This window comes from Seriola dumerili, unplaced genomic scaffold (assembly GCF_002260705.1).
Source record: "Seriola dumerili isolate Sdu_G_001 unplaced genomic scaffold, Sdu_1.0 BDQW01000301.1, whole genome shotgun sequence".
Taxonomy (NCBI): Eukaryota; Metazoa; Chordata; class Actinopteri; order Carangiformes; family Carangidae; genus Seriola; species Seriola dumerili.
In genome coordinates this window covers 1,397,113-1,419,016 of record NW_019174556.1, presented here as the reverse complement: position 1 = coordinate 1,419,016, position 21,904 = coordinate 1,397,113, and the positions used below count along the sequence as shown (strand labels likewise).

The 21,904-nt window shown below is 39.1% G+C and overlaps 1 protein-coding gene across 1 annotated transcript; it reads right to left on the bottom strand.

The window, feature by feature from the left end:
• Nucleotides 1–3,795: 3,795 nt before the first annotated feature.
• gpr83 (G protein-coupled receptor 83) lies at nt 3,796–19,105 on the bottom strand. The gene is made up of 5 exons (XM_022758597.1): nt 18,860–19,105; nt 18,074–18,199; nt 5,549–5,682; nt 3,923–4,513; nt 3,796–3,856 (listed from the first exon to the last, which is right to left on the bottom strand). The coding sequence occupies exons 1-5, from the start codon at nt 19,103–19,105 to the stop codon at nt 3,796–3,798; spliced, it is 1,158 nt and encodes a 385-aa protein (XP_022614318.1).
• Between the last annotated feature and the right edge of the window lie 2,799 nt (nt 19,106–21,904).

The window sequence follows — 21,904 nt, the reverse complement described above, 5'->3', positions numbered from 1 at the left end:
GGATTGATAGCTTTAGACTTCAGACTAAATTGGGACCTGAAAACCTATTTCAAACCTACGAATTACAGCAAGACAAAGAAAGGTAGTCTCTCTCTTAAGTTAACCCATCACCTCCATCACTAAATTCAATTCATCCCATAAATACAATTCCTTCAAACAATACGAAGGCCTGTTCAAACCTGGCATTAACATGTATCAGTGATCCGATTACAACTACACAGCTTTAATTACATGCGTGAATGACCCTAGCCCAAGATGCACTGAGGTGTGTGCAGCCCATTGATTTACTCAGCCCTTCCTTTTGTTTTGTAGGTATTTGGTCATAAAATCAAAGTAGGCTATTAGACAAAGTGAGATTTTAACATGACAATGGCACTTGATGAAAAGTCAACACAAAAGAAAAAGTCCACCAAAGTCTGTGTGATTCATTGTCTGGGAACCATAAGCATCTGTACAAAAAATCATAAGAATCCATCCCCAAGGTTGTTGAGATGTATCAGTGAGGTCCACTGGGTTGGACTGACATTGCCTTTCTTAGAGCATGAGCTGTTGGCTTGGACAAAAATCTGCTGCCATTAAGTTTCCTTTCTCATGGTTTAACTGTTGCAAAACCGCTGGGTAACTTTGCAGCTCTGTGTTTGTGAGATAAGTTTTTTATCCTGACCAAACATGCTGCCGGGATGCTATAGAATTGCATGCATCATTCAACAGGGCTCCTGGGAAAGATTAGGCCAAGACCCCAAGGATGGTTGAACTCAGCACACTCTCTATACCCACCCCCCTTTGCAGTGTAATCTTCAGATCAGACTTTAGAAGGAACAAAGGGTCTTAGTGACTGGACATCTTCCTGTTTGTCTCCCACAACTATCATTCAGTGTTAATGACTTTAAGTGACAACGAAGTACAATGTTTCCTATGGTCAATGGTCCACTCAGAGTTTGCTACTGCTGTGGTCTTCACGTCACAAATAACATCCTTGCTGGGCATCGAGGATGCAGTTCTGTGATTCAAGATATGCCAATAACTGTCATGTTTTGACAAGGTTCATAAAGGACCTGGTTGGATGCCAACCCCCTCTCTCCACAAGCTTTATTATACTTGTGCATCTTATTGTTTGGCAGGTGCCTCAGGTCTTGATTTAAAGTTTAATAAATTATTTCACCCATTGATACTGGTGCAACAAAAAAAAAAAAAAACAGATGTATCTGTTGTTTGTTATCAGGCTGAAACATGCATGTGGATGTTGCTTACTCCACAGTAATTTTGTTTATATTCTTTCATTCACTTTGTAATACATAGTGCCAATGGGCATTAAATTGTGTTTACACACTTACATTCATTGTAACTGAGAGCAACAGTGGCAGTGAGCGGTAGGTTTTGCAGTGAAAGCTTCCTCATTGCAGCTCTCCCTGTGCTATTATGTGTACTGTATGGGACAAAAGCACAGAAGGGTCCCACCAATGTTTCTCGCCCTGCTTTTCTTATTCAGAGACGAGATCCATTCTTTTTGAAGGTGCATTGTGTTGGAAATGCATGATCTCTTTTTTTCCAGCACCATATATTTAGAATCAAAGTATATTTTTATTGCTCTATCAGAACCTTTGATTGTTCCAGAAAAAAGAAAAAAAAAAGTCTGAACTTTCAAAGCCCACGTTTACAATCACATTTAGTGATTTTTATTTAATATATTTTTTCTTGCAGAAGAGGTGCCGGGGAGGCAAACAATCACAAAAGACAGCAAAAATATTACAAATCACAAATATTTTAAGACAAAGACGAGCACACATAATATTATTCACATTCCTGAACCATCACCTGTGGGAGATGAAACTACCTTAACAGAAGATTGTGTGTTGCACTTGCAACTGATTCATTAGTTACGATGATAAAAATGCTTTTACAAAACTGTGCACATGTACAACCCACAGGCACATGTACACACACTTTACTATTTTCAGTTTCTTAGACATAAAAATCTAGTTTGCTCACAAGAAACACAGAACATTCACAATAATATAGTTTCAGTAATTTCACTGTCATTTTTGCTTTTACTGCATGATTGTGTAAATGTTACGTTAGGCGTGATTGTGAAGAGCCTGAGAGAAAGACTGAAGTGTCTTATTTCCATTTCATTTAAAAATGCTGGAGCACAATAATGTCCCCTAAAAGCTGATAATATACATTATATAATATATATTTTTCAACCACAACATTCTTTATTTTCAACTGTCATGAGGACATTCCACAAAAAACTATTCAGTGAATATGTGTAAACACAGTAACACAAGCAAGTTTTTGATAATCAGCTGATGTAATTTTCCCTCATTTAAAAAAAGATAATAGGCTATGAGAGTGTGGGGACAGAGTGCTGATCATACACCAGATCCTTCTCAGCTCAATGCTTTAGTTTCCTCATACTCCAGATATTCAGAAAGCCATCTGCAGTAAATTGCAGTTTTGCTTTCAACATTGGCTTGACCACCATCCAAGTTTCATTGGGCTTCATATTTTTCAGACCCGTAATGTGATGTAAGGGCAGGACGTTGCAGTGGAGATGGGCCCTGAACTTTCTCTGTCACTCTTTCAAAAGGAAAACATGTTTTTTCCTTTTCAATTTCTCTCTTTTTCTTTTTCAAAATGACAGTATTTAAGCGCACAAAATAGAGACATAAAATCAATATATTTTTCTATGTATACTCCACAAGCCCTCTGGCTAGATGACAGTGAAACAAGGAGGAGCAGAAAAAATGTATGAACAGTAGGACGGGGTTGAAGTCGCCTGTGGATCAATGTGAACATGATTTAATTCACATGTTCATACATCCACTGAGACGCTGTCTCTGTCGGCAGAATGGTAAACTGAAGTAAAATCAAACCTGTTGATACACTCCTTTTTAGACAGTTTCAGGGAGATTCTGGAGGATGATAGGACTTTGTTGCTACCCCGACAGTCATGCTGGTCTGTGAAGGCTATTGAAAGAAAAGAAACACACTGTTACATCAAGACATCAGCATCAATGCCTGATATTTCACAAGACATTTTTAGACAAAGAACTTACACCAGATTCTGTTGTGTAGCCTGATGGACTGTTGAGTTATTTTTCTAAGAATACACCATTGAGAAACTGCAGTCAAAGGAGCTTTATAATGAATTCATCATGACAAATTAACAAAAATCTTACATCTTACGAATGCTGCAACAGCACTAAGGCAATTTTTTTTTAAAAATTGATTAAAAGCTCCAGGACTACTACTACTACTACTACATGGACCTTGCGATGTGACTGTTTTGTCAACTGCTGTTTCCAAGGATGAAAATGTCAATTTCAGTTGTCAAGCCGACATGAAGGAGTCCTTAAAGTGCTGCAATAAAAGTGGAAATTTGAACATCTACAATTCCTGATGTAGGAAAATTGTGTGATATGATTGAAAGCTACAGCGGCAGCTGTTAAATGGACCCTGCGGTGAGATTGTTTTGTCAGTTTTTTAAGGGATGAGATCTGAATTCTTGACAGACAATGCTCCAAAAAAAGTGTGAAAAGTAGTGTGGAAACAGAAAATGCCACAGTTGATTACAGTTCCTAATGGGACAACATCACAATTTCTTCCAATTTGAAGCCATCACAAAACGCTATCTCCTCTCGTTACTAAAATCCTGTGTAGGTCCAGCAATACAGTAGTGAGATTTTCAGATTTCCTGTCCTCTTTGGAACATGATGAAATCCTGAAATAGGATTAAGAATCTCAAATACTGATGCCTGCCCCACCACGGTTTGGCAGATGTAGTTTTTCCAGTCAGCTCACAGCCACGATGGGCTCCACTGAGAGGATGTCAGTTCTCCCTGTGAGCGCCTGCCTGGCAGTGAACAGCACATGTGTATCTTTCAGGTTGTGGGACTGACTGGAAGAAGCGTGGCTCTGCTGTGAAGAGGCGTGGCCCGGGTCTGGTAAATCATGCCTTGGCCTCGAGAATTCATGGTTGTCTGGCCAGGCAGTCCTGTGACGAGGAGCGCAGATGGCTGCAGGACGGAGCTCAGGCTCCAGCCCTACCACAGCCCTCTGTCTCCTCCTGCACATGTCAAAGAGGAGCCGGAGCTCCTGGCGGAAGGTAGGATTCAGGCAGCAGTAGATGAAAGGGTTGTAGCAGGTGGAGCTCATAGCCAGCCAGTGAAAGCAGAAGTACAAGGCGTTGGAGGAGTGGATGGCCTGGCTGGACAGCAGCACCACATAGCAGTTGAGGGGGAACCAGCAGACAGCGAACACCCCGACCACCAGGAGCAGCATGGCCAATGTCCGCCGGCGCTTTCTTCTCTGCGTGGCGTGCTGAGCTGTTGTGGTGTCACCGATGGCATTGTGGCGCCACAGCCGACAGGCCACTGTGGTGTAGGAGGCAGTGATGATAAGGAGTGGCAGCATGTAAAGCAATATGAAGGTCAGGAGGTCAATATACTGCCAGTAGACATCTGATGGCTCTGGGAAGTCTGGGACACACAGGCTGCGCTCCTTCTCCTTACTGGTGAGGAGAATCACAACACAGAGTACGCAGATTAGTGATGAGAAAGTAAAGGTGAGAATAATCTAATAATAATCTAATAATAATCTTCTGTATCAATTATGCTGTTGATCAATTACTCGAGTTATTGTTTTGTCTATGAGATGTCAGAAAATAGTGAGAAAGGCTCATTCTAATTCCCCAGAGCCCAAAGTGACTCATTCATATTGCTTGTTTTGCCCAATCAACAGTTCAGAGTCTGTGGAAGGTGGATGGCGGGCGCACAGAGTGCATGGTTATCTCACCAGAGGCTGGTGTCCATCCTGACTCCTGACTGTGGTTAGGTTTAGGCAACAAAAGCACTTTGGGGTATATCGTGGTTTTGGTTAAATGTCAATAAACACACTGTGTTTCAAGTAACTATGAACTATTTTTTTCTGTATTAAACCAGATCTGCATTTTTCTCTAACCTGAACCAACCTGAACCTGTGAATTGTCAGGTGTGTTGGAGAAGACAATGGGCCGATTGAGGTTGAGCAAAAAAGCTCCTGCACACAGTGGAGTACACTTGCAATTGGAAAAATTCTATTGATGACATTTCGGTGCACATCAAGTTATTATAATAACAACCTAAGTCACTTTGGATAAAAGCCTGGGTAAATGTTAATGTAAATGTATTTCTTTACCCTCTAATCATCTCTACCACATCTGCTTTCAGAAATTTTGACATCATCAGACCTAATCAATTTTTCCCCCCACATTACTCAAGTCAATTAGCCCTTGAATGCTGTCCTTTAAATATCACTGTGGTCTTTTCATACTGTATTTTAGACCTTTATGACTGAGCAATCAACCACACAGCCATCACCGCAATGACTTCCAGGATATTCAAGGTGAAACAATGGATTATTCTGCCAGATTTACTTCATCAGCACCTAGACTCCAAAGATGCTTCACATCAAGTGAGTGGATTCTCATCGCCAAATGTTTCTCTGTTTCTAATCCTCAATAAATATGGTTCAGTTCCAATTGATCTCTCTTTATTGGAATGTGTACCTGTATGTAAAAGTCAGGAGTTTTTGGTAGATTGCGTGTGGGAGGGAGAAGCAGGTGGCCATTATCCAGATAACAGCAACCCAAACGCCACCTTGAGCTAGGGACATGCGAGGTCTCAAAGGATGTAAGATCACCTGGAAAAAAATCACCATACACAGATCAAAGTCAGTATGGTTTATGTGTCAGGGGAAGGATAGAAAGAGAGCCCTAAGTATTTAAAATTGTGAACAACAGAGATAGAAAAAGAACCCACCAGCATCTCTAAACTGAGAAAATAGGAGAGCACATATTGCCTGTTATCACTACTGCTGAAGGGTTAGCATACCATAGTTTAATCACTGAGATAAAGTCTTCAGATGGTGCCATTCCAGCCGGTCAGTGACAAATTGACACTATGGTTTCCTGACCATGAGGCTGAATCTGTAACATGAAGCAATTGATGGACATTATCAGATGGTGGTCCAAATAATATTAAATAGTTAATAAAGGCTGTTTGGTCGTTGTATACCAAATGAGGCAAATAGCACTCAAACTGCGTTGCCAAGACCTGAGAAGCTTGTTCTGTCCTTCTTTACCAAAGGAGAAATAACAGCAATATTTGAGCCAGTGGAAAAGGAAACTCTGAGCAGAGGGCCACACTGGGACCCAAAATGAAATATATAATTCTGGAGATAATCCATCCAGGCCTGGCAATCTGCCTTTACTCATTGATTTGATGACATTTCTTAGCTCTTCTAGAGTGATACGCACTTCTAATGAACACACTGCCTCTCGGTCAGCTTAGGTAAATTGTAAAGATTCACTACAGACTTTTTCATTATGAATCACCTGTGATTTATACAACTTTTGATAGAAAATTTGAAAAGTGCTATTAATATTTATTAGATCAGATTCTCAATTTCCTCTCCTTGGTCCTAATTGCTGAAATATTTGCACAATGCGACGAATAAAGATTTTTCTGCTCCCTGTCTTAACAGGCCTTTGATTCATCCAGTAAATTATGTCACCTGCGAATGTTTTCAGGTGAAATGTTATTTAGCATGCTTTGTTGTACTGCTGTAATTTCACTTTCCAGAAAAGCAATACAATATGTGACTGTTTTTTTTCCCCCTCAATTTGTATTTTATTTTGGTTTTAGAATCTTATACAGTGTAATACAATTTCTCATTTTAACACATTTCTCATCCAGTTTCCAGCGGCATTCATATTTTTCCACCTATCTTTTTTAAATGGTATGGATTATGTATGCATGTAGGTGTCATGTGGGAGGATGTAGCCACAAATTGTTCTCAAAGTATCACAAGTAAACACACTCATGATGGCCTTTACGTGTTGTATTATTGGCTCATTGCTCATTGATGTATTAACATCATTAACATTGAAAGTGCATTAGGGAGGGATCTTTTAATGGCCCATAAACAGGAGGAGTGTTTACAGCAAGACAAATATCTTTAAATTTTAATGTGGGTACTTAACTTTTGTTTTATGACAGACTTGAAAAAAATTTAAATTTATCCCTAAGGTTTGGACAGTGTTCCCTGATTTCTGATTTTTCTGAGTGGAGACCTTAAAGGGAATGCTTCTTCAAGAATGATTCTTGGTGGAAGACAGACCTTGCAGAAAGAAAAGCCTTCTGATATTTATGGATGAGAGGTAACTGTCATAAAATCTGGTTTTATGTGCCTGCATTTAATAGAATTTATTATATAAAAAAATCTAACTTTAAGGCCACGGTTGCACTGCTTCACAAATACGCATTATCTCTTTTTGTCTCAGATCATGATTTAATTAGACAGTCCAGCATTCAGTCATCTCAGAGAAGTAATTGTGGTAACCCTCTTGTTATAAAGGAGTGATTAATCTGCTGCCACAGATGGGATCACATGGATAAAACCTCTATTTTTCTACATTCACATAATAAAACCTTTTATCTTCCTTTATGGTTTTAAGTTAGCGAATAAAAAGAAGCATTTTCAGTTCCAGACCAGGGAACGGTTGATGGCGATATAGATGAAAAAAAGGATTGATAAACAACTAAACAGTGGGTAACCAATTTGCAAATGGCTGTGGCTTAAGGCCTATTTAATTAAGGTTAATCTTATAATGGTTTCAAGGCCCAAATATTTGGACTCTTACAGGCCTCACTGGTGATGTGACACAGAGTCACGACTCAACTGAAAACAAAAATAGTACAAGGTCATTTCCACCAGCAGCAGAGATCACATTAGGCATCAGATTTGTCATTAAAAGTTTGATACAAGATTGGTGTCTTGTATGTTTGTGCTGTGGAGGGGCAATTTAGCTAGTTGGAAGTACACCTGCCACTTGAGCTAAATATTTTGATGAACTGGTAAAATGAAACGCCACTAACAATTACCAAAACACAGGTTAGACAGTATGTGATTAGCATCCATTTTGCTTCACAAACCATTTGTTCATTTCACACATCAGACTGCAACATTCCCCAGACACCTGCACAACAAACCAGTCAAACGTCTCCATTAAGAGGGTTTTGCTCATGTGTTAGTTCTAATTATAGAAGCCTTTTGGACTTTGGTGCATTAGCAGCTTAAATGAAAACCTGCATTTACAGTCCTTTCTTTCAAATGAATCCTCTCACTCTTATCAGCTGTATTCTACAGTTATATTTGCATATGATGGTGGATAACTGTGTATCCACTACGCAAGTGAATGAGATGTGACAGTATGAGGTTCCAGGTGATTAGTACTGATGTACTAAAAGCGTTGGAGGAAATTATAATGCCCTTGCCAATGTCATTGTTTAACTCACTTCAAACAAATCTGTGTTCAAGTCACAATCTTTTACTCAGTCCTGAACCTTTACCTGACAGCAAATGTTAGCCAGATTGAACCTGTACTGCCTGTTGTTGACTACAGTAACATTAACAGGTACACCAACATCTCTGATTTCATCAGATGCCTGAAAAAATAACAATTCTCAACATTTCAAATTCAGCACCATGGTCAGCGTAAGAAAAGTCAAAATTAGCTCTGAAACTCAAAAAATTGAATGTAAACTTATACCCACAATGCAGTGGTTTTCTTCAGCTCCTAAGGCAACAGTCATAAATCACAGTCATGCAGCAATACACCTTCAGCAGGGAGACAAAATGATGAGTCATGAGTGTCTGAAATTTGTGTTTACTACTCACTATGAGAAGGTTTATCATGTGGAGAGTGTTTGGCGGTGATAATTTTTTTTTTTTTTTTGCATCAGGAGCTTTTTGCTCTGTAAACTTATTCTGGTACATGTAGTAAACAACAGAGCAATGCCAGACACAGCTATAGAACAAGATTGCAGTTTATAACCTGCACAGTGTCCTCACATATCTCCAGCTTAAATAACAGTGCTCACTACAGCTGTGGTGAGAGCAGCAAAGTTGGAAAGTCTGTCAGCTCATTTTCACCTTCTACCTAAATTGTAACTGTAAAATTGTAAAAATACTCCATTCATCTTGTGCCTCTATAAAACGATAAAGAAACTACAACAAGGCATTACAGAAGATTTCCATTTCCCAGACTTGTGAGGATGTCTTCACACACAGACAGATGTTGGTCAGCAATCTAATAAGTGTAGATCTCATTTAATTTGTCCAGTGCAAATTAAACAGGGAGAAAGCTGCTGTCTGCTATCTGGCCATATTTAAATGAATGTGGCCACTTTCTAATAAGGTGAACTTTATTAAGTTGCAAGTAATAGCTTTAAAATGATAACTAATCAGTTATTATTGCTTTGTACATCAGCAATAAAACAGGATTGAACTGGTCAACATTGTTGGAGACATTGTGGAGAGGCCATCGCTAAACAGGGGAGGGGGTCTGCGACACCATCTATCCCCCATCTACAATGTCGCCCTTTCATCGGTACCCAGGAGAGTCAACAACATAACCTCAGACGACTCTCAACAATCGTCATCCACCAGGGGCTCACCTGACCCTAATGACGGTCGTCCACATGAGACCACAACAATGGTCAGGTGAAACCAGTACTTTCACAGGTACTTTGGTGGACCCACCCAGAAGAGGTTAAATACCTGGGTCCTACTCCACTTTCTTGGTCAGACTAGTGCGGACTAGAGAGACCAATACTCAAGAACTGATGAAGCCGCTTGGATAAGAGGCGAAACGTCTTCCACAGACAAATACAAGTCCAGTTGCCTTCGATTTAAATTTGAGAGAGAGTCAACATTGTTGGTGTTCACTGGTGTCCAGTAAAATCACTGGTGAGCAGCGGGCTTCCTTGTCACACTTTTAGTTGACAGAACACACCAAAAGCCCATTTTGGTAAATACAGACCATCTTGTTCCTCCACAGGTTTATGGAAATGATGAGCAGCAGACTGGATTTTCATTTACTTCAAAGAAACAAACACACTTAATTCAAATACACTCTAAACCTCTCACCACTTCATCAACAATAATTTTATTTTAGTTTCTTTACACTACTTTGGATTGTGTGTAATGTGTAGTGCTTATGTGTCTCTGACCCTCATTTCTTTTTCTCTTCGCTCGTGTTTGCTTTGATAATTCTTGCTCAGGGACAACACTTTGGATCCAAAGAAAAAAAACTAACAGTTATTAAGGGAAGCTTTTTCCCACATCGTCTTTGTGGTGCTTGTAAGAAGACCATTAAATCTATAATGTTCTCTAGTTCTGTGACTGTGACACCATACAGTATAATGTATGGTAGTTTTACTCATGTAGTTCAGCAAAGTGTTTGTTTTTTTTAGATTTCCTTAGTTGTAACACTGATAGTAAATGCTTAGCTTTGCAAATAGTCATGTACGCAATGGCCTGTGTAATTGTTCAATGATACTGATGTCCATTAATGTAGATCTTTATTATTTGCTTATAATTTCAGAACCACATACAACTTCATATTCCACTTGTTATTCATCTGGTTCCTGAATAAACACCACTGGAGGCCAGTTCCCTCTTAACCAGTCTTTTGGTAGTTTTGGCACATCCCACACACCGGCTGCGTGATATGGACAAAACAAACTGCTTTTTTTGAACATCTCAGTGCCATCAGAGGATAAGATTTTAAATCCCCTGTAGCCTTATATTTTCAAGGAGCTGGTCACCTTGTGTCAATACAACATGTCTATTCAACAGATTCACCAGTCTAGGAGATGTAATGTAGACTGATTTTTTTGTTCTATTCAAAGATCAAAGATTAGATCCCTTTGGTCTCAGTAAGGAATTGATACTATTTTGCTTATTTTAATCTGATTATATTATTACCATGGTGAGATCCTCACAAAACATGTCCCATTTACCTGAGTATACAGCTCCAACAATGGTCTGGGTCTGATCTTAAAATCAAAACAAATGCAGCTTACATCTTATTTTTAATAATTTTTAGTAAGTGGTTGGTTGGTGAGATTCCATGTCCTGTGTAAGAGGTTATTCAGATGGGTGGCAAGAATGTGTCAACTGTTGGCAGCTTGTAGACTGAATTTGCATTATTTGGATTGCAGGATAAAAAAATAAAATAAAAGTAAAGAAACTAATTAATTGGACTGACACTTCATAATTAAATTTCTGTCTGCTGGTTTACTTTTTTTTAATAATAAGAAGTATTGTCACTCTTCAGTTTTATTTTATTTTATCTTATTTTATTTTATGCACTTTCTTACGTTGAAATGCAGATAATTCAATATTGAGGTTATGGTAATTTATGGTAATAATAGGAAATTAGTTTGACTTGGGGGGGGAGGTCACAAAGGATGTGGCATCACAAAGGATGTGCATGAGTCTAATGGATCATGTGTATGAGTGTGTGGACAAGAGTACCTTTTGGTGAGTTTCATGTGACATGAGGACATGCAATCCGCCACCCCCCTGGATTGAGCCCCTGCTGGTTGTGATGCTGAGGATTGTGCAATTGTTTTTGTAGCTGTAAAGAAAAATGTCTTCTTTTTTTTTTACAATATAGGTATTATAAGGTCACAACTCAACATTTGCTGTGTTATGGCACCTGATGTGGTATGAGAAGTGTGCATATGTGTGTGTTAATTATACTGTAGTATTGTCAATCTATTTAATAGCTAGTAGATTCTGTACTGGTTAAACAGTTGACAAGAATGTAATTAAGTCACTCTAGTCTTACTGTGGAGATGTGTTGGCTAGACCTAGCATTATGTCTCTGTAGTCTTACTGAAGTGTCCCTGAGAGATGTACTGTATATGTGTTGCAAGGGAACCTCTGCCATGTGACGGTACCTGGATGCGACTGGGTTTGTATTCAAATGAGTCTGTATCTGGAAATGTTTATAATATCTGTAAGGACATTTCTTTTTTTTTTTTAACCATAAAGCCATTGTAAGGTCATGGCCCAATTTTTACTGTGTGACATAGTGTCAGGTGGAGGAGTGGTGCTATAAAAGAAGAGGCATTGAAATTGGGTTTTTGTCATTTTACATGGTGTGGCTGAGAATGACCTGGTGATAAAAAAAAATGTTTTATTTGATAGTTCAAAGAAAAGGGGGCTTGATTTTAAGATCCTTGCAGTATAAACGTTGAGAATAATTCTAGTCAGGTTATCAAACCTTGACAAAGATTGCCCACCTACAACACCATCGTTTCCAAACCTCTCAGACATGGATGGTGCTACATCGGGCCCGCCAGTCAAAATTTACTGTCAAATCTACACCATCAGGTACAATTGTCTTAGACTCATCCATATTTTTTACATTCAGTGGTGTAACTAGAAAATCTTGCAGGGGATTTTTTACGAGGTGGTCCACTACGAGAAATAATATAAGGGTACAATGCAGTCTCTTCCATTTGTTATGGAGCAGGGTGAGGCTATTTTTCAACACATGTGTGAAGCAAAGATGTTCTTCCATCAGCAGTGAAGTTGTGAAAAAAGGTGACTACTGCCATGGTAAAAGTTTCATCAGTTATGTGATAATTTCAATGTTTTTGATCAAATCAGTTTCATGGTGTCCCACTCATACCCTCACAAGATGATGAGACAAAAAATGAGGATTTCCTTATGAAGATGACAAAGAAAATGTACCGTCTGGCCGAGTATGGTGAATCAGCACGGATGAACAATGGGACGAAGCTCGTGACGATGGAGGAAATTACTGATCCAAAGGATCTGTGACACCCTCTTCCAACACAAGCTATCAACATTTTGAAAGCAACCAGGTGTTTGAATATTGAAAATATCAGCTCTAAAAAAACATAAAGGAGGATCGTTGCAGCTGTCACATTAATCCCCAAAGCCAAAGGCAGCATAGCTGTTTATATGAGGTGCCTTTGTTTTACTACGAGACAAGTTTTGCATACATAAGTGAAAAGATTTTTGACTCTATGAGATATGCAACTGTCGCCATGTGCTCCATTACAACCATTAAGACATATACAAATGAATACCATAGAGCTAATTTCTGCTATTAACAGCATATCAAAAGAAGTCTGTTTTCTGGAGGTATTTTCTTGTGTTCAGGAATTACCTGCTATGCTTGTCGTCGAAACAGATCCTTTAGGAGGCACCCACTGATTAGTAATGTATGTTACAAAACACGGAGCCCTTGATAGTACATCTACATATCTTCTTAAGCTTAACTTCAGAAATGTATTTTGTTCTACAAGGCAAGTGCAAGAGTGTCGACACAGTATTAATATTCAAAAAGATCTGTCCTATCACTGTATATCAATAGTATAGTAATGACTTTGTTTGTAATGATCTAATGGTCTGTAAGTCTGTCAATCAAATTCAGCCTGATTTATATGCACATCTCTTTTCCAAGAGACACATGAGAACGAGAAACAATCAACAACCAACAAAACAAAGACAGCATAATTACACAATACAAAAAAACTAAGAAGCACTTAGGAAAAACAGTTACAAGACTCAGAAAAAAAAACATCACATGATAGAGATTTAAAATAACCAAGGGAGACAAGACTCTAACTTAAGGACAGTTTGCAAACCAGTTCTGCCAACATAAGTGTGTACAAAAGGGATATTGAAGGTTAAGAAGTTACTGTGTTACTGTGAGGTAGTTCGGAAGTTTCAGCAGTAGAGTTTTACAAATGATATTATTCGTGTAGAGAAAATAGTCAGAGACCAAAAAGACAGTCGACATTTCAAAGGGTTTATTCAAAATTTTTTTTTACAAATCCGTACATGAACAATGCTCAGTTTGTAAACATTGTTTTCTTCTTTCATATTAGTAATACTTATAATAATGATAATAATGCTTATAAATATATAATGCTTTACATAAATAAGAATGAAACAGTGCATTAAAACAAGGTATGAATGAAATAAGACAATAAAAAGGCACTAGATGATAAATATTGTATAAATGAAAATAAAAACCAGTTAAATAAAATAAAATAAGATAGAGTGTAAGTAGATAAAAATAAAACGAGAAAATACATTAATTAAAAATAAATTAGGAGACCTCTGTCTTTTAATATTCATCAATATTACGACTAGGAGAACTGGAACTTTTGTAAGCGATAATAAGCTGCCTCACCAAAGTGCTCTGCACTGAGTTCTGCACAATGAGTTCATTGTAAATTGATTTTTTTCATATCCATGATATATTTAGCATTTTCCTTGTTTCTTGTAGGTGTATGTTGCATTACCTCAGAAATAATGACACTGTATCCTCATCACTGTACAGATGTTGCTTTTCTTTCTGCTCATTAACTCCATCCTCAGGAAGTGATAGTGTCAAAAGTTTCCTTTTTCATCATCACCTTCTCTAACAATAGTTAGAAAACACTGTAAAACACAACTAGACTTTGTAGCTTTTTCATGCAGGTCTGTTCTGAGTCACAGATTATTTGGTATCTGGGCTTTAAAGTCAAGTAATAAGTATGGTATGGTATTATTAAAGATAAAAGAACAAGATAATTGGTGTTCGGATCAATGGTTCAACCGGCCTTACCCTGAATAAATAAATGCTCAGACTCCTGCTTACACTTCAGAAAGGTTTTGACATAGAGCTGTCTGATATCCTATTTCAAGAGCCCTTCGAAGCTCAAACGAAACCAAAACACCAGATGGTGCTCTTTCTTAACTAGTGTGTGTGTGTGTGTGTGTGTGTGTGTGTGTGTGTGTGCTCTTGACAAATTCAAAGTAGGTGTCAACTGAATCAAAATCTTTAAATATGATCTGGGGCTTGTGAGACTGTACAGTGGAGTAGAGAGATCATATTATCTGATTTTTTTTTTTCATGCTCCGTTTTGATGGTACAAGTTTTATTGTTTTATCTGTTTGACCACCAAACAGGGCATTTCGAGGCTTGAGACGTGCCGATGCCTTGTAGCTTTCCATAAACTGCTGCCTATAGTCGCATCCCCACATGTCTACTACATGGAGAACATGGTATCTTTTTAAGACTGAGATTTTTTTCGTAGAACTGTCTGTTCAATACCCCACATGTGATCTTACTGACAGAGTTCTCATGACTTCGGTTATGACACTTTTCATAACCATGAAAAACAAACCCCCCGCAAATTAGTAGGCAGTGTGTGTATTAGGTGGTTGAGCGCATGGCAAATGTCAATGCCATACTTGTTAAGCTAGAAACTCGAGTTACTGTATGGAAGCGTTAATGTATGTTTTGTGTTGGTCTATGTAACTACCATCATCTGTCAAAGCCATTATGCATCATTAGGCAAGAAATTTGTTCTGTAATTACAGTGTTGTACATTTGAAGCCAGCACACCCGAGAATTTCTTCGTGGTAGACCATGCATGCCTTCCTCAACACAACAACATCATTGACACCATAGTGATGAAACTCTTGGAAGGCAAACACCTGACAGATTAATACCACTGCATGAACGCAGTCACCATCCATAACTGTGCTGTAAAAGGATCAGGGTAGGGTGCTCAGTAAAACTCATTAGCTCTGGTGTTGAGAGGGAAATATCCTTTTTCTACATCATCAAACAATACAGCTGCAAGGGTCTTTGTTAAACACATGTAAAGAAATATAAAGGAATCAATCTACCTGTGCTTGTATGCCTGATCATACATAAGAAGGACCATCGTGCCTCCCAAGGTCAGGCTTTGTAAAGTAGCCTCCTGCAATCTGCACCTGTGCTACACCACTTTTCAACTCCGAATGTGATGGCACAGACAAAATTGGGCTCGTGTCTACCATCACGGTAACGGGACTGAAACGCTGTATGTAGCGTTCGTGTTTCGTGTCACCAGCCAGGACTTCTCCACGGTGGTGACACATCTCCTTCAAACAGACCTGCCCCCTCTGGTTGTGTGTCTTTGTCTTTCTTTCTCTATATACTATAATACGTCTCTTTGAAGTGTTTGTGCAAAAGCCAATTTCTCATTTTCTGAGGTGTAGGGATAAGAAAATGTGCAAGGCACCGTGAGAAAAACAGTTTGCATTGTATCTGTATTGCCTAGCACGTAGAGACAAAGCTTTTTCTTCTTATCTGATCATATGGTGTAGCGCTTTTATTGCAAGCTATACCACAAGCAGTGCTTATTGCTTTGAAATGCTTGGGCTACCTGCTCTAAAACGGGATATGCATCAAACTCATTGTCTGTTGTCAATATTGTCTGGATCTCACTGGCGAGAGGGGGGCCACATCAGACTGAGTGACTGTGTGGCGGTGACTTCCTCTATATTATTCAGAGGGATTTCTTTTAAATCAACTGGTTGTCTGACATATATTGCATTGAAGTGCAGTATTGTCCGCACCTGTACCACCTTCTGTTTGATCACCGGCAGGCTCTATCCCATCAGTCACTCATGACAGCCACTTTCATCATAAACATGCCCAGTCTTCTTGATTTAAACTGGTATCATTCTCTGGTTCACCACAAGGGGGACCATGTAGCGCAATCATGTCAGTCAAATCTTAAGTATCAGTATACTCCTTTATATAGTGTTCACTAATGAGCATCAATAATATCATTAACCACAACAATCTCAATATAAACTCAGTCTCTCTAGGATGTCATGGTCTGTCTTAATTGGTGGTAATGGACAAAACTGCGAAGCTCGCTGCCATACGAGTATCAACGTCAGAAGCATCATCAGCACCATCAAAGACATACCATCTTCTCTCTGCATGATGACGACCAGTAACTGATTTGCGTGATTTGTATTTTTCTTGGAGGCATTATAAATTCTTATATCTAGTACACAACCATGCAGCAACGAATGCACGTGAAACAAATAGCACACGAGATGGCAACACACAGTCTGCTCACCAGTTTGGCTTTCTGTGTTACACATCATCTTGTGCGGTGACTCATTCAATCTTAGATGTGTGAGACTGGACCGTCTCTTCAGTCCAAGCAGTGGCCTCACAGTCTTCTGGATGTTGCGTTGTAAAGTAATTTTCATCCCAAAAGAAAGCACTGAGCACTTAGAATTATTCTCTAAAACTGATCAGATCATAAAAATAAAAACATGTGAGATGTTCATTTGACTTACTGTCATTCTGTTCTCTGTTGTAATGTTTTAGAGATGTATGATATTTCACCACAGTTCTGGAAGTATTGTCATTGGCCTTATCATCATTGACCAAACCTGCAACACAAAAAATAAATAATTTGTTTAACAAAACCACATATCGTGTGGTCTTGCTGTTGTTATAGTGTTTCAGTTGTTTAGGATGAACTTCTTTTCTAACTTTCTCTCGAGTTGGTTCATTAAACAAATCTACACACATACAAAACAATTGATGTTTTATATGTTGAACATTTCTTAATCTATTACTTAACTTCAAGATAAACAGAAACAAATAATAACCCGTTGGCAAAAGTATATATAAAATAACATTCAGACAATAAATCACCATTGCTAGTAGAAGCTCTTTCAGTATGCACCTATGTCTTAAGCACAGCATGGAAAATACATTTCAGTCTTTTGTACTGTTCTTTTTTACATCACAGCTTAAAAACTAATTACATTAACACAATACTACAATACTCACCATATATCAGCATCATGATGACTCCAGGAAGGATGTTCTCAGTGTAAAGCCTTGTAGAAGTAGTTTGTCATCACAGATAAAGTGTAACATAGTGTATCCTTATAATACCGTATTGCTCTGTTTTAAAATACTCCCCTTTAATTGCTAGGTCATCGTCACAGGTCACACCTTTTCAAAAAAGACATGTCATTATAATGTCTCAGCAACACAACCAGCAGGGCCCCAGGGGTCACTGAAGGGCTCCAAAGGTTGCTTGATGACCATGTAAACTGACGAGTGAGTTTATAGTATATCATTAATTAGTGCAGTACCAGAATCAGTAGGAGTGGCTCATCTGATCGTGTTTCACTCACCATCATTAGACCAAGACAACCAAAGTCATAAAATGGACATTTATTCCAAGCTAAAAAAAAAAGACTAAAACTACCCTTCATGCCATAATTTCATGTATACATTGTTCAAGTATAAGTATAAGTACCATCACATTATACATCACATTATAAAACTATGATCCTCTCCAAGGACAGACGAGCATCACTGCTTCATCTCCTGATGATGACAAACCTGTCGTCGGTCCAGTGCGATGGCAGTCAGTGTGAGAGTGGAGACGTGCAGGGAGCAGTACTGCACAAAGCGGCTGATATGACACATTGTCCTCCCAAACACCCAGGTGCTGTTCACGAATCGGACCTGAGGGAGCACACGCATGCACACACAGTTTAGATCATGCACACCTGTCAACATCCCAACCCCAACCATCCATCCATCCATCCATCCATCATTTTATGACAACTAAAGCAGTTAAACACAAAAGACCTCTAAATTAATATTTAATTGGTAATGGGAATATGCTTCCAAAGTTATTGTTTCAAAGTAAGCCATACAGGGAAAAGATAGGACCTTGATAGATACATATTCAATTCATCAGTCTGTCAAGCACACAGGCACATTGCAGGAGAGTGGGGTGGGGGGGGGGGTATGGCTTGAATTTAGCACAGCTTGGATATTTCTTAAGGGTGGAGCAAAAAAGGAAAAGGGGGAGAAGAGAAAACTGTTGAATAAAAAAAGGACAATCTTTCTCCCACATTTTTTTTGTTGTTGATTATTTCATGTTGAAAATGTATTTTTAAGAGACAATTTTGAACAATATTTGGACACAGCCTACCTATATCCACAAACAAGCACTAAAAGTTTGAGCACTTTGTTTCTTGGAAGCATAAAGCAAAGAGTCTAACAGACCCTTTTGGACTGTACACTCTACATCTCCATTAGCCGTTGACTAAGTGAACAAAGGTCACGCAGGCTACCTGTCAATTTCCAAACACTATCCAGGGTGAGAGGTGGTCTTACCAAAGTGAAAGGCGTGTTGAGGACAGTGATGAAGATGTCAGCCACGGCGAGGTTCATGATAAACAAGCTCGTGGCGGACTGGTTGCGCTTGTTTTTCACCAGCACATGGCACACCAGTGTGTTCCCGAACAGGGAGATCACGATGATCAAAGAGTAGGCGGCCACCAGCAGCACCTTCACGCTCCCCTCCTGAGACTCCCCGCCGCGGCGCTTCTTACTGGCCAGAGAGCGCCAGTCCTCCAGCATCCCCTCGTCAAAGTCCAGGAGGAAAAAGCCCGAAGTGCGGTTATCCATCTGTGCCGAAACATTAAATAAATGCTCCTTGTAGGAAAATATCCTCTCTCCCAAAAGTGAGGAATCATTGAGTCTCTGTCCCGAACCTGCAGCTATCCTTCCAGGGCTGCCCATCCAGAGGACAACACATAACCAAACACACACAGCCCTCATTTTGTCAGTGTTTTCTTTTTTCTGTTCCCTCCTTTCTTTGTATGAACTGATCTGTGTGGTCAGTCTGTGCGGCTGCCAGTTGTGCTCCGTCTCTTGTGACACTGAAGAGATGCAGAGCAACAAGTTGCGTGATGCGACTGGCGGCTGCTGTTTTAAAACCTATGCGTGTGTGTGTGTGTGTGTGTGTGTGTGTGTGTGTGTGTGTGTGTGTGTGTGTGTGTGTGTGTGTGTGTAATCCCTCAAGTCGCCTCAAGATCTAATATTCAATAAAGCCATAAATATATTAATAAAATATTCCTCTCTAGTGATATGTTAGCTTTGCATTAATTGAGCTTTTCTATTTCTATTTGAAATGTTCAGGCAAAGTTATGGAAGTCCACTCTTACTGATTTGCAGTTCTAAAACTTATGATCTCGCTCAGTTTATTGAGTATGGTATGAGCAGCGCAGTTTGTTGTTTGCCTGCAGGGTGGAGCAGCTGTTTTGAAAGTCAGATGCTGCTTCATACCAGGGGGATCTGCTTGCATTTAGGTAGAAAACAAGGAGAAACTTTTGTCTCTTCTGAGCAGAAGATTCTGGTACATCTGCTTTGACCACAGAAAACCAAATGGACTGACTGACTGACTGACTGACTGACTGACTGACTGACTGACTGACTGACTGCCAATCAGAGCAGCTCATTAAAAAAAACAGAGGAAATTAACGTGAACTAGCTCATTTTAATCAGACCTTGAGCTGTACTCGTACAGACTGATTTCCACCTCACTCTGTGCTTGTTGGGCCTGTCTCTATTATTGAGTCGCAAAGTCGCCCCAGGCAAACACAGTATATGAAACCATTCACCCTCAGGCATGTATGCACTTATATATTATGTAAAAGTGGTTTACATCCAGTTTACGTGTCCTCTCTGAAGACTTCAATACATATGTGGATCCGTCAAGTAAAATACAGTCAACAAGGCTGGACCCACTCAAGGTTCTGGCTTCATCATGCAGTAATTAGTTTGTGGTAATCTGATTAATCACAGATGTGTTTGGTAAACCTTTATGCACCACTAAAGTGCAATATAAAAGGAGTACTCCTATGATTTAACATAGCACTTGGTACATCATTGTTGGACTGGACAGTTGAAAAAAGGATTAAAATTGATGCAGAAATTATATCAACTCTTTTAATTCCTTGACAAAACCATGCTGCCTACATTATGCACAGTGCAACTCAACTGCCAGCAATTCAGTCACAGATTAGGGTGGTCTTTCTAACTCCCCACCTTTAGGTTTTTTAACTTTCACACTTCTAGTCCTCAGCCTCACTTTGGTTTGAGGACTGGAGGGAACAACCTTTTTATCATGTTGTGCTCAGACTTTGCACAGCTCCCTCTGGAGCCACAAAAACACCTGTAAACAAACTTTGATGTATAAAACACTAGTTGGTTCCCCTTTAATGTAATTTAGGGTAATTGTTATTTCAGTTTATGTTGCACTTACATGGTGTATATTCAGTGACTGGTTGATCAAGTTGCTACAAATGAAATTACTAACAATTAACTATTATACATACACACTCGATGCACAGAAAATGGGAGGAATGGGAGGTCAGCCTGGACCCCCTGCTCATATTTACACCAGAGTTCCAAAGGGGCTTGATCCAGTCCTGATAGACAGCAGTTGTATTCGCATGTGAGTAAAGTTTCACAAATCAATTTTGCAATCTTTCTGCTGTAGTAGAAAATTAAAACCAGAATGATTATTGCTCCTCTCTTGAGCTCAGACCCTGGGCTGCCAAATTCTTTAAATTAATGACTTATTTGATCACCTTTTGTAATAAATAATTGTGAAATGATTTTTGTAGTTACTTGATTTGACTGTAACTTTTGTCTACTAATAATCTGGTTGGTGGTGTGGAAGTGGAGAGTACTAAAATAGTGACAAAAACCAAACTCAAAGTGCAAACATAATGCAAAAACTCAAACACAAATTGTCTGTCATGGCAACCCATGACACTTGGAGTGATTGGTTGTGCACATCAGCCAAGAAACAAGTGCAGTTCTCTTACTGGACTGTGTTCTTATTTAGCAGGTTTTTAAACAAATATGCTACTAGAGGAGCCAAACTTTTTTTCCTGACTTTAGTTAATCATTGTAATGGGCTAATTTCTGTTTCATGTTTCTCGTAGGGCTTTCTAATGTGTTAAAAGGGAGGACGGGGTGGTAGTCACGTGGCACGTTTGCTTTACTGTGTGGTTTGAGCTTAGTTTAGCTTGATGTGAATAGGTAAATTTGATTGTCACAGAACAGTTTTGATTTGGTTTTAATTGGTTCATGTGAAGTGGTGGTGTATTCATAATTTACATATTTTGTGAGAATTCCCTCTTTTTACACATCACTCGGCAGTGGCCTCACTGATGGTTAAGCACAGGCCAACATTGTTTATTTTCTTAGATATCCTAGAGTTTCGAAGGAAGATCCTGAGGTCTAATTTTTCAGCGCAAACTTCTTTTACCAGAAGTATTATGATGACCAAGCAGCGGTGATTATTTAAGACAAAGACTTTGCCGATTGCTACTTAGTGTGGAAAATTATTCTGCAAACCTTCTGTGC